This window comes from Lampetra fluviatilis, chromosome 38, assembly GCF_964198595.1.
Source record: "Lampetra fluviatilis chromosome 38, kcLamFluv1.1, whole genome shotgun sequence".
Classification (NCBI taxonomy): domain Eukaryota; kingdom Metazoa; phylum Chordata; class Hyperoartia; order Petromyzontiformes; family Petromyzontidae; genus Lampetra; species Lampetra fluviatilis.
Genome location: NC_136312.1, coordinates 573,635 through 587,067, shown reverse-complemented (window position 1 = coordinate 587,067; position 13,433 = coordinate 573,635). Strand labels below are relative to the sequence as shown.

The 13,433-nt window shown below is 52.2% G+C and overlaps 1 protein-coding gene across 1 annotated transcript in view; it reads right to left on the bottom strand.

Moving 5' to 3' along the window:
• Positions 1-13,433, bottom strand: part of LOC144945703 (inter-alpha-trypsin inhibitor heavy chain H2-like) — a 63,214-nt gene that overhangs the window by 27,600 nt on the left and 22,181 nt on the right. Inside the window, exons 4-7 of the mRNA XM_078874270.1 lie at positions 11,994-12,156; positions 6,711-6,815; positions 6,042-6,179; positions 2,056-2,172 (exon numbers count right to left, since the gene is read on the bottom strand). Of these exons, the coding sequence (XP_078730396.1) occupies positions 2,056-2,172; positions 6,042-6,179; positions 6,711-6,815; positions 11,994-12,156 (523 nt within the window). The remainder of the gene's footprint in view (positions 1-2,055; positions 2,173-6,041; positions 6,180-6,710; positions 6,816-11,993; positions 12,157-13,433) is intronic.

Here is a 13,433-nt window from a genome sequence, read left to right as displayed (position 1 = left end):
GCGTGCCACGTCCGGCAAACCATTGTGGCCCTCGGTCACCAGCGGCCGTGGCATTCATTGGTCACCTGTCACTGCCTACAGTCTGCACAGCAACACCAAAGGTATCCGCTGAGATATTAACCACCGGACGTATGGGTCTCTGTGTGATCAGTCTATGGGTCTCTGTGTGATGAGTCTATGGGTCTCTGTGTGAGTCTCCGGGTCTCTGTGCGAGTCTATGGGTCTCTGGTGCGTCGATGGGCTCTATGAGTCTACGGGTCTCTGTGCGAGTCTATGGGCTCTGTGTGAATCTATGGGTATCTGTATAAGTCTATGAGTAGGGGTCTCTGTATGAGTATATGGGTCTCTCTGTGAGTATATGTGTCTTTGTGTGAGTCTATGAGTCTCTGTGTGAGTCTATGGGTCTCTGTATGAGTATATGGGTCTCTATGTGAGTTTATGGTTATCTGTGTGAGTCTAAGAGTCTCTGTCTGTGTGAGTCCATGGGTCTCTGTGTGAGTCTATGGGTCTCTGTGTGTGTGTTTGAATCTATGTGTGTGTGAATCTTTAGGTCTCTGTGTGAGGCTATGGGTATCTGTGTGTGTCTATGTGTCACTGTGTGAGTCTATCGATCTCTGTGTAATAAATCTCGTTGAGGTGACTTCTGGAATCCGTCTTTTATTCAACTTGTATTACAGCTTTCCTTCACGCTGCTGACAGGCAGCGTGAGAGGGACAGATAGAGAGAGAGACACACTGCCACGTGGCAACCCGGAGCCCCGCTCCCACGTGGCCCCCTTCCTCTGTTCGTCCCCGTTCTGACCCCGTGCCGCTCGTCTCCACCCCTATTTAATACCCGGGTCACGTGGTACGTTTCCGCCAATCCACGTTAGCCTCCATGGAATATTCCAGGCCCCCTCGTAAGCTCCCGGGACAACGCCTCTGACTCCTCTCCCCATTGGCTGTGGCCAAAGCCAGCAGAACCAATCCTTACAGCTGTCACCTTTCCATTACGTCAGGGCCATGCCCCTAGGCTCCCCCCCATTGGCTATAAACCAGGACCGGCAGAGCCAATCATCATGACGAGTTGTGATACGTCAGTGAGCCGGATATATCCTCACATTACATCTGTGTGAGTCTATGGGTCTTTGTATGATTATATGGGTATCTATGTAAGTCTATGGGTGTCTGTGTGAGTCTATGAGTCTCTGTGCATGTGAGTCTATGGGTTTCTGTGTGAGTGTATGGGTCTCTGTGTGTGTGAATCTAAGGGTCTCTGTGTGAGTCTATGGGTCTCTGTGTGAGACTATGAGTCTCTGTGTGAGTCTATGGTTCTCTGTATGAGTATATGGGTCTCTATGTGAGTCTATGGTTCTCTGTGTAAGTATAAGAGTCTCTGTGTGAGTCTATGGGTGTCTGTGTGAGTCTATGAGTCTCTGTGCATGTGAGTCTATGGGTTTCTGTGTGAGTCTATGGGTCTCTGTGTGAATGTATGGGTCTCTGTGTGTGTGAATCTAAGGGTCTCTGTGTGAGTCTATGAGTCTCTGTGTGAGACTGAGTCTCTGTGTGAGTCTATGGGTCTCCGTGTGTGTCTATGTGTCTATGTGTGAGTCTATGGGTGTCTGTGTGAGTCAATGAGTCTCTGTGCATGTGAGTCTATGGGTTTCTGTGTGAGTCTATGGGTCTCTGTGTGAGTGTATTGGTCTCTTTGTGTGTAAATCTATGGGTCTCTGTGTGAGACTATGGATTTCTGTGTGAGTGTATGGGTCTCTGTTTGTGTGAATCTGTGGGTCTCTGTGTGAGTCTATGGGGGTCTGTGTGAGTCTATAAGTCTTTGTTTGTGTGAGTCTATGGATCTCTGTGTGAGTCTATGAGTCTCTGTGTGAGTGTATGGGTCTCTGTATGAGTATATGGGGCTCTGTATGAGTCTATGGGTCTCTGTGTGAGTCTATGAGTCTCTGCGTGTGTGAGTCTATGCATCTGTGTGAGTCTATATGTCTCTGTGTGATTCTATGGGTCTCTGTGTGACTGAGTGTATGGGTCTCTGTGATGAGTCTATGCGTCTCTGTCTAGTCACCTGCTTCATCTTGAGGCCCCACATGGATCCGCTGACGTCGATGATGAAGACAATATTCTTTGGCGTGGGAGGGATGTTCGCTGGAGCGATGAAGTGAGCAAAGTAGCCATTGGAGATCTGGCGGTCACAGTGAGAGACACAGAGAGAGACACACAGACACACACACACACAGTGACAGTGAGAGACACACACAGTGACAGTGAGAGACACACAGTGACAATGAGAGTAACACACGCAGTGATAGTGAGAATGACACACAGTGACAGTGAGAGACACACACATTAACATTGAGAGTTACACATACAGTAAGCGTGACACACACAGTGAGAGTGAGAAAACACACACAGAGTGACAGTGAGACACACAGTGAAAGTGATACACACAGTGACACACAGTGACACACAGTGACAGAGTGAGGCCTCTGCTTTCAAACCGGAGCTGGTCATAAGCAAACTGCCCAGGTATGTAAAACTATCCACTCTCTCCACAACTGCCCCATCACCAATGGGGAGTTGAGGGGTGGAGTGTTTGATGGCACAAAATACCCAGGCAGGTTGTTTAGTTTTGGTGGGGCTGATAGCAAGGCCCCATCTCTTAGTGGCACACTCCAAGTTCAGCAGCAGCACTTCCAAGCCTGATCTGAGTGAGCAGAAATCACCAGATCATCAGCATATGGAACATGGTTGACCAATAGGGAGCCATCCTTTGACCGCACACCGGCACTGATCAGCCTCCCATTGTATCTCTACCAGATAGAGATTTATCCGGTACAGCCATAGAAGGCTTCACAAACTACATAGTCTAAAATGATGTTAGGTAATGTGGGAGCCAGAGGGCATCCCTGTGGCACCCCAAGGTGAACAGGGAATGGTTCCGAATTCTGGTCACGAAGTTTTATCCAGGCCTGTCCACCATCATGAAGGTCCTTAATGATTGGGAGCAGAGAGTCAGGGACTCCGAAATCACAAAAAACAACCCAGAGCCCAGACCTATTGATGGTATCATAGGCTTTGACAATGTTAATAAAGCAGAGATGTAGGTTCTTTTGGAATTTCTTATACTTCTGCTGTAGCAGACGGACAGAAAATATGGCATCTGTGCAGGATCGTCCTAGCCTGAAACCACTTTGGGGCTCCACATGCCTCAGCGTGCCTGGCAACGCGATGTTGAATAATCCTTGGTAGGACCTTTCCTAGCACACTGAGGATCGAGATGCCCCTGTAGTTGTTACAGTCTGTGGGTGACCAGAAGGGCATCCTTCCAATCGTGCAGAACCTGTATAGTGGCCCAGATTGTTATTATTATGTCATATAGGGCAGTCTGCACACAAACGCCATCTCCCTCAGCATTTCGCATGGGAGATCATCTCTGCCTGGTGATTTTCCTGGTCTCAGACTCTGGAGCGCCTACTGTACTTCCTCAATAGATGACATCTCATCCAACCACTCACAGGGGATGGATACTTCTTCCGATATTCGAGGCATTGCAGCCTCCGCAAGGTCATCCCCACATTGCACCAGGATGTTTTCCAGGCTGAGGGGATTTCCCCTCCTCCAAGACCACACATAAATTCTCAGAAAATCTGCAAACCTGTTACTGGGGGTTGGAGATCCGATCACCTTTCTTTCCCCTAATAGTGATGATAGGTGTGGTGTTGTAAGTTTATTTTTTTATGCAGTTAAAGAGAGATTTGTGATTGTGGGCTGCTGAGGCAGATTCCATCTCTTCAGCAATCTGCAACCACAACCCATCCTTGCAACGCAGCACGGCTCTCTGAACCTCCGATTGAAGGCTGTGGTAAGCCTCCTGATTCTCAGGCGTGGGATTCTGTAGACGGTGGGAGTGGGCTTGTCGCTTTTTCTCAGCCAGCCGGAACACCACCTCTGTCAGCCGGGGTCTCCGGGGAGGTTTGCACCGTGTACCCAAAGCCACCATTGCAGCTGCATGAGCCACAGTCCTAAACCTCGCCCATTTCTCCTCGGCATCAGGAGGGGTCACAATGCCAACCCCAGCTGCAAGCGATGATGAAATTCTCACTTGCAAATTTCATCACCTAGCTGAAACCAGGTCACTGTAGGTTTCAATGGGTTTCTAAATGTATACCCACAACCAAAGTGGAAGGACGGCAGGCGCATCTTACAGATGACACGCCGATGGTCAGTGGGCAGATTAGCTTGACGGTAGGTCCTGGTGTCAAGGATATGGGCCCGCATCCGCTGTTCCGTCACTATATAGTCCAACAAATGTTCTTGTTTGGACCCAGCATGCATCTATGATGCTGTGTGATGCGCTGATGCTGGAACAGTGTGTTGGTAATTATAAGCCTATGGGCTGCACAGAAGTCAATTAGCCTCCTACCGTTGTTGCCGAGCTTATCTGGCCCATGCCATATAATCAATCAAGCACAGGCACAAGCATCATGACCAACTCGGGCATTAAAGTTACCCAACAGGATAACTATATCCCGAGAGGGCAACTTTAGCTAGCACCTGTGACAGGGGGCCATGGAAGGTATCTGACTCTTCAGCCTTGCCTCCCTCCCTCCACTGATGTTCATTTTCAGCGGGGGCGTAAGTAACCACTACCACCACTCCTCACCTTTGGTGAATGGAAAGGTGAGCCCACAGTAGCCTCGGGCTTACAGCTTCCTACACCTCACTGCCATGCTCCCATACCCCTTCATTATTTGTTCAGAAGAAGAGCCACTCCCTGTTGTTTGGCAGTCTCCTGCCCCGAGTAGAGAACTGTCCATCCCTCATGGTGACTGGAACTAGAGCCAGTCCACGGGACCTCCTGAATACCACATAAATCCAGGCGGTACCAGTCCAGAGGATTGGCAGCCTCTCCTTTCGCAGTGAGCATTCGAATATTCCATTTGGCCACTCGCAGTGGCTTTCCTACTGTTTCTAGAGGAACCCCGAGGGTGTGGATTCAGTCTCCAAATGGAGTTTGGCCAGGAGACGTCATAGACCCCTGTCCCCCCGGAGCTTCCGGCACAAGCCTCGTCAGATTTTTAACATGCGTTTTAGTGTATTGAAGGTGGAGGGGTTACCAGCCCCTCCCACCTGTCCAGAGCCCCCATTGGCCGCTGTGGTGGCTACAGGCGCCATAAAGGGAAAAGCCAAATGGAATTGGCCGCACCCCCCATTAAATTTTCTGCATCCACCACAGCATTACCATCCGGCACCACCGAGAAGGTAGGGGGTTGTTTTGTCGGACTATACACATATAGCCTTAACAGACTGTAGAGGCAAGTGCTGTCAGCAAGCACCTATGAAGGCCGGTACACGAGGAGGTAGGTGGCCAACACCAGGCCCTGCCGCATGTGTTTCCCCAGTGGCGTTATTTACACATTAAACCAGGTACCCATTTGAGGCTGAGTCGACCTAGGGGAGGCCCTAGGACCGATTCAGATAATCATCACTGGTGTTGGCCATGAACATCAATCGAACTCGGGTCACCAGGTTCATAGTGCAGCGTAGCGCTAACCGCTGCACGACCGTGTGAAGTACACACACGTACACACACGTCCACACACACACACGTCCACACACACACACGTCCACACACACACACGTCCACACACACACACGTCCACACACACACACGTCCACACACACACACACGTCCACACACACACACACGTCCACACACACACACACGTCCACACACACACACACGTCCACACACACACACGTCCACACACACACACGTCCACACACACACACGTCCACACACACACACGTCCACACACACACACGCGTCCACACACACACGCGTCCAAACACACACACGTCCACACACACACACACGTCCACACACACACACGTCCACACACACACACGTCCACACACACACACGTCCACACACACACACGTCCACACACACACACGTCCACACACACACACGTCCACACACACACACGTCCACACACACACACGTCCACACACACACACGTCCACACACACACATGCACTGGCAGGCACCTGCACGTCCCCGGCGCTGAGCTCGCGCTTCACGTCGTAGCGCACCACCATGTTGCCCTCCAGCACCGCGCTGTTGCAGCCCGGACATGGCCCCCCCTCCACGGCAGCCGGGGGGCATGGCCGCAGGCGGATGTGGGCCTGGGCAGGGGGGTAGGAGACAAGTGGTGCAGAGGGGCAGTGGTGTAGGAGATCAGTGGGGCAGGGGGACAGGGGGGTAGGGGATCAGTGGGGCAGGGGATCAGGAGGGTGGGGGATCAGTGGGGCAAGGGGGCAGCAGGGCAGGGGGGCAGTGGGGTATGGGATCAGGGGGACAGTGTGGCAGGGGGGCATGGGCGTGAGATTTGTCGTTAGGTGTCTGTGGTGAGTGCGCTGTGCGTGGCTGGTGAGCGGTCACGAGCAACTGGCGAGTGTGTTGCGCGTGCACAGTGAGTGATTGATCATTCAGCAGGTGAGCGTTGCTCTGTGGGTGATCAGGTGAGAGGGTGAGCATCACTCAGCAGGTAAGCGGATGAGCGTTGCTCTGCGGATGAGCAGGTGAGCGTCACTCACTCGGTGAGCAGGTGAGCTTTGGTATGCGGTTGCGTAGGTGAGCGTCGCACAGCGGGTGAGCATCGCTCAGAGGGTGAGCAGGTGAGTGTTGCTCTGCGGGTGAGCGGCTGCCTCCCTCACCTTATTGTTGCTGTGTGTGATGTTGATGATATTGCTGGGAATGCCGGGGATGGGCGGCACGTGGATGAAGCTGATGCCCTTGGGCTCCATGACGTAGACATCCACCTGGGGGAGAGACTCCCCACTCAGAGGTGCATGCGCATCAAATGAGTACCCGGTGCGGTGTTTAAACATCGTCGCTGGGGAGGTAAAGGCGGCTAGGTGTGGTTTTTGGGTACACCACCACATCGTGTGCCAGTGCCGGCCTTCATCGTGTCTAGAATAGATTAAACGGCTCTCCAAGGACCTGCTGATCCTTGGAAGTGTTGAAAAATCGTGCGTGAGAGTGTACATGTGTGCGTGTGTGAAATTGAGTGACGTGGTACAAGGAGTGGACTTGCCGATGGCCAGTACCAGTGGTGGCAAGATCAGCCTCTGCGAAGGATGCTGCTACTGGCCAGTTGGAGGCAGAGGAGCGATGCTAACAACAAGAAGCGGAGTGCCAGGTGGCTAAAACATAGCAAGTTGGCACAGCAGTGGGTACAGGTGGTGCATCGGCCTATCATTTAAGTCAGTCTACCCATGGTACCTGGATCTGTCCCGTGATCTCCTGTCAGCAGCGAGCCATTAACATTTCACGTGGCCTCAAAGTGCACCGAGCCTGGCGCAAGCGCCATGGTGACGTCACCACCACTTAGTGGCGAATGGCGGTTGCTGTTGTTGATGTTGTTGTTCTGTGACAATGCGAGTGTGCGCGCATGCACGGCGGTATCTGTGTAAGGACAGTGCGTGGCTTAGAGGCCGTGAGTGATCATTACAGTTACAGGAGGGGGCGGGGCATCGAGACAGTAAGCCAGGTGGGGTGAGCTGCGAGAGAGAGGGTCGAGAGAGGGGCAGGAGCTGAGCCCGGAGGAATATATAGGGGGAGCATGAAATGGGGCTCAGGCTGCTGTGGGGAGTCTGGGTCTGGATCGTCTTGGCTGCGATCATCGCTGTCCTCATCGTTGTTGTCGTCCCTGTTATCGTCATCATCTAATTTATAAAGTCAACATCGTCGCTGGCGGCTACATCGTCGTCTCCGTATATAGTCAACCAGATATATAGGGAACATCTCGTAGTAGCTACATTTAGTCAGCCTACATCCTTCTGTGACACTTTGAATAAATATAAAACATCAATTGTTGAATCGCTGCCAGTGTGAAATCGTTGTGTGATGCCAGTGGTAAATGCGTGCGTGGTGGCTAACAGAGAGAAGCGGTTGAATCTGGCTGATCTAGAGGCAGGAGTCCTCCTTACCCCATCTAATGCAGTGACCCGGGGGCTTACGCTGGTCGGGGTGCAAACAAATTTGCAGAGGAATCAGGAACCGTTTCTGCAGGTCCTTAATGTGGGTGTAGGACCAGCTGTATTTCAGGCAGGAACAGTGCCGACCCATGCAACAACGGCGGGTACCGAGGCTATCAACTCCACCTTGGAAACAGTTATAGGCATGGTAGAACAGGCAGTCGAGGCCGATGAGAAATGGATGGAGAAATTGTGTGATGAGAACCCAAAATTGTCCCAGGTGCATCGGCTCGAGTTGCGATCGCTCCTGCGGGAGTTTTCTGATGTGTTCAGCAAATTTTACATTGACCGTACCTCCTTGCTGCAACACCCTATACGAAAAACCCCATATATGTTGAGCCCGCTGGAAAAATAAAATGTACAGCAAGCGGTGGAGGAAATGTTAGTGGCAGATATTATTTATTTCTCCACTAGCCCTTGGGGAGCTCCTGTGGTGCTAGTAAAGAAGGCCGATGGTACCCTGCGATTTTGCGTCGATTTTCAGAAATTGAATAAAGTTTCAGCCACAGACATACCCGCTCACACAAATGGATGATTCCCTGAATGCGTTGTTGGGCGCTCGGTTTTCTGAACTTTAGACCTGTTGTCAGGGTTTTGGCAACTTCCCCTGGATGAGTCATCCAAGCCAAAAACAGCATTCTGAACACCCCAGGGGTTGTACCACCTTAACTGCCTTCCGATGGAGTTACATTAAGCCCCTGACACATTTCAGAGGTTAATAGAATTGGTTCTGGCAGGCCTGCCGTGGGACTCGTGCCTCATTTATCTTGACAACGTCATTGTATTTGGCCACACTTTTGAGGAGCACTTACAACGGTTGAATTCTGTGTTATCTCGGATGCGGTCGACTAATCTCAAATTAAAACCTGCCAAGTTCCATCTGTTGCAAACATCGGTGCGATATTTGGGTCACTTCATGAGCAATTCCGGAATAGCCATGGACCCCAACAAAACGGCGTGCATGCGCAACTGGCTAACTCCCAAGTCGGTAGGGGAAGTGCGCAGTTTTGTCGGGTTTGCGTTTTACTACTGACAGTTCATCCCACAATTCGCAACAGTTGCAAAACCCCTCCATGCTTTGACTATGAAGGGCCAGAAGTTAAGATGGGGGGAGGAGGAGGCCGCGTTTGTTGCATTACGCGAACGTCTTGCCAGCGCGCCTCACCTTGAGTATCCAGATGTTTCCTTGCCGTTCATTTTGGGCACAGATGCGAGTGACATGGGCATAGCGGCTGTCCTGTCACAAGTTAAGAATGGAGTCGCGTCTTGTCGATCATGGAGCAGCGTTACTGCGTAACCCAGAGGGAACTGTTGGCCATGGTACACTTTGTGCTACAGTACAGACGCTGCCTTTACGGGAGGGGCTTCCTGGTCCGCACGGATCACGCGGCCCTCCAGTACTTCCTACGTGTAGATCAGCCCTCCGGCCAGCTTTCACGCTGGCTGGAAATATTACAGGAGTACTCGTTCCAAGTGGTCTATCGAAAGGGGTTAGGCACATTAATGATGACGCACTCCGATTGCCGTGAAGTGAACAATGTACACGTTCATTGGGTACGGGATGGTGTAAACCGCTGGTGGAAAAGTCGTCAGACATCGTGGTGACGTTAAATTACGCTGCACTTGTCGGGGAGGTCGCGAAAATGTATAAAGCATTAGGCCTCACGCATGCAGAGTGGGAACAGTTGCAGTTGAAAGATGTTTCATTATTGAAATTGCGGCAGCCTGCCGAGCGGGAGCGCGGCTTGTCCTTAGGGAAGGACTGCTTATGTGATGGGACAAATGGTCGCAGCGTTTTGGCATTGCAGTTCCCACTGCCCTGTGGGGTAAGCTAACGCGGGTGCTACACAAAGAGAAATTGTTACACCTCAGCTTTCGAAAAATGTTGCTAACCCTACAAAGAGACTATTTTTGGCTGGGAATGTCAGATGATGTGTACCACCTTGTTATGGGTTGCACCGACTGTGCGCGCCAGAAAGCACCTGCCAAAAAGTCTCAACCCCCGTTGCAGTCCATCACAGTGTCCCGAGTCAATGAGCTGGGACCTTTTCCCTCTACGCAAAAAAGGAAATAAATTCCTCCTTGTCAGGGTGGAATATTTTTTAGACAGCTGCATCCATAGCCGATGCATTTTTGCACGGCTATATGATGGACAAAGGGGCTCCCGAGCAGTTCCTTACGGACCAGGGCAGGAATTTTTCCTCTAAGCTGCTGCGCAAGGTGTGTGACGTGCTGGGCATGAAAAAGATTTGGATGTCACCTTACCATCCTCAGACAGATGGTATGGTAGAACGCCTCCACAGGACCTTGACATAGATGCTTTGCCAGGCAGTCAATGAGGCGCAGACAGATTGGGACTTGCACGTTCCTGGGGTCCTTGAGCAATATAGGATGGCCCCTCATGCCTCCATTTTATTCATGTATGGGCAGGAAAATGAACCCCCCATTGAGGCTCAATTGGGTATGGCCTCTGGGAAAAAGAAGTAGTCCATGCCCGTGCCCCTGCAAGTCACGCTGGATTGGGTATCGGAAGCACACGAGACGGCCACTGAAAACTCTGCCAGGGCGCAGGCCACTAATGAAAAGAACACGGCCCCTGCCGGGCGGACGTGCTCCCGTGGACAATAGGGGACAGGGAATGGTTGCACTGCCCTCAAATGTCGCTGCATACGTCCCTTAAATTGCACCGGCCATGCAAGGCCCTGTGGAAATTATAGAAATTAAGCACCCACAGTGTGTGCGAGTGGCAAGCGGGATGTCGCCATTGGTTTGTCCACCCATCATGTCTAAAACCTTATGTGTATCCCCAGTTAGATAGCTCATCCCCAACGTCTGTGCGGCCGGTGTCTGGTGTGTCCGGCGAGTCGGAGCAGCTGGCCAAAGTAATTGTACGCTGAGAAAAATGCGTTGTGTTGCCCATAATTTCCGAGCGTCTGATGTCGGGGGAGCCCCAGGATTCCGCCACAAGCGTTGGACCGCTGGTAGGGGACCGGTCGGTTTCTTCCAGGATGACCAAAGAGGAGCCCACCCCTTACAGGCTTGTGTGCAAGCCCCCGGTTTGCGAGCCCCTGTTGCCGAGGGAGACTCAGCAACTCGCCCGGAGCGATGGACTGGTGTCAAGGACCCGGTCAAAATGCTTGACATTCCGTTAGCGGATCGCCAGAATTTGCGTTGTGTTAATGTTGCGATCGTTTCTTCGGGAATGTTCGTCTGTTGCTGCGTTGATCGGGTTGGTTCATGTCACTTGCGTTGTATTGGAAATATGGGGGTTTTTTTCTTCTCTCGGGCGAGTCGGGTTATACCGCTCATTCATCCTTATACGCGTTTTGTTCGTCGGTCGTCGGGTTGTTGTTTTTAATGTAGATGGTTCTGCCCTACTGTTGAATAAAAAAAATCAGTGTTAGCCAGGACGGCTATTTTTTCTAGAAGGGGGGCGGGGGGTGATGTAAAGGCAGTACGCAGCTTAGTGGCTGCGAGTGATGGTTACAGTGACCGGAGGGGGCAGGGCTCTGAGACAGTATGCCAGGTGGGGAGAGCTGCGAGAGAGAGGGTCGAGAGAGGGGCGGAAGCTGTGTCCAGAGGAATATATAGGGGGAGCGTGGAATGGGGCTCGGGGCTGCCGTGGGGAGTCTGGGTCCGTGGCTGTGATCGTCGCTGTCCTCATCGTTGTCGTCGTCCCTGTTATTGTCATCATCATCGTCTAATTTATGAAGTCAACATCTTGTTTGGTGGCTACATCGACGTCTCCCTATATAGTCAACCAGATATATAGGGAACGTCGTGTCGTTTAGCCAGACTACATCCTTCTGTGACACTTTGAATAAATAGAAAACATCAAGACAGCGTCTCCGAGTGCTAAAATTACACCTGCATGGTCTGCACGCACTGTGTGGTGCACAGGCTCAGCGTGTGAGTACACGGGTACCTGCATGGTGTGTGTGTACATGCACATGAGGGTACCTGCATAGTCTGGACACGCTGTGCCATGCGCAGGCTCAGAGTGTGCTCGTAGCGGCCCAGCTGACGGCGCAGGAGTTCGTCGTAGCACAGCTCAAACTGCACGGTGCTGCCCGGAGCAAGGCTCACGCCCACCACGAAGCGCTCCACGTCACGCCCGGGGCTCCTGCGGCCAGCGGGGCCATCGCCGGTGGGACAGATGGACCCCAGGGAGTCATAGGTGAGTCACGGGTGGGTCACGGGTGAGTCACGGGTGGGTCACGGGTGAGTCACGGCTGAGTCACGGGTGAGCAAATCAAAATTGTGACGGGGCACCAGATAATAGTCACTGGTGTATGTGTGTCGACCTTGACCGAGAATCGAACCTGGTTTTGCCGGTGTTCATAGTGCGGCACGCTAATCGCTATGCTAATGCTCCCCACCACGGATGCACAGAGAAAGACATATCCCCCGTGCAGCCTTAACAGACTGTTGTGTCAAGTGCTATTAGCGAGTAGTACTTATGAAAGCCGGCATGGCACACGAGGGGGTGGGTGGTCAGCACCACGCGCGGCCATCTTTGTCTCCCCAGTGCCGATGTTTAAACACCGCACCAGGTACTCGCATACTATAGCACACACCCGTATACTCTAGCACACACTCGTTTACTTCAGCACACACTCGTATACTATAGCATACACTCCATCACACACCAACAACAACAACAACCGCCATTCGCCACTAAGTGGCGGTGACATAACCACGATGCTTGTGCCAGGCTAGGTGTACCATGTGAAGTGTGACTGGCTGATGCACCACCTGTGCCCCCTACTGTGCCAACTTGCTGTGCTTTAGTCACCCAGCGCTCCGCTCGTTGTTGTGAGCGTCACTCCTCCGCCCTCTGTTGTTGTTGGAGGGCGACTGCCTCCAAATGCCCAGGAGCGTCCTTCACGAGCCTCCTCCACAGAGGCCGATCTTGACACCGCTGGTACCAGTCATCGGCAAGTCCATTCAGCTCCACATCCTCCTGTACCACATCACTCCATCTCTTCTCTAGCCCGTGCCATGCCCGTTTAGCCCCCTCGATCTGGCCGAACAAAAGCTGTTTGGGCAAGCGGTGATTGGGCATGCGGGCTACATGGCCCAGCCAACGCAGCCTTGCCTGCCGGAGGAGCTCACCGATGGGACTTTGTCCAGATCTTTCTCGGTTTTGTGAGCTCCTCACACAATCCAGCCTAGTTAAACCCAGGATTGATAGTAGGCAGGCCAGCCTAAATGTTTCTAACCGGCGAAGATGTTCCATTAGGGGGGGTCCACGTTTTGCAAGCATAGCGAAGGGAGGGAATGACTGTGGCCGAGAAGACCCGAAGCTTCGTATGGAGCGACAGGCCAGGTAGCTTCCACACAGCGTTAAGCAACCGATGAAAAGATAATGCTGCTCGATTAGATCGGAGTGAGTCCTTT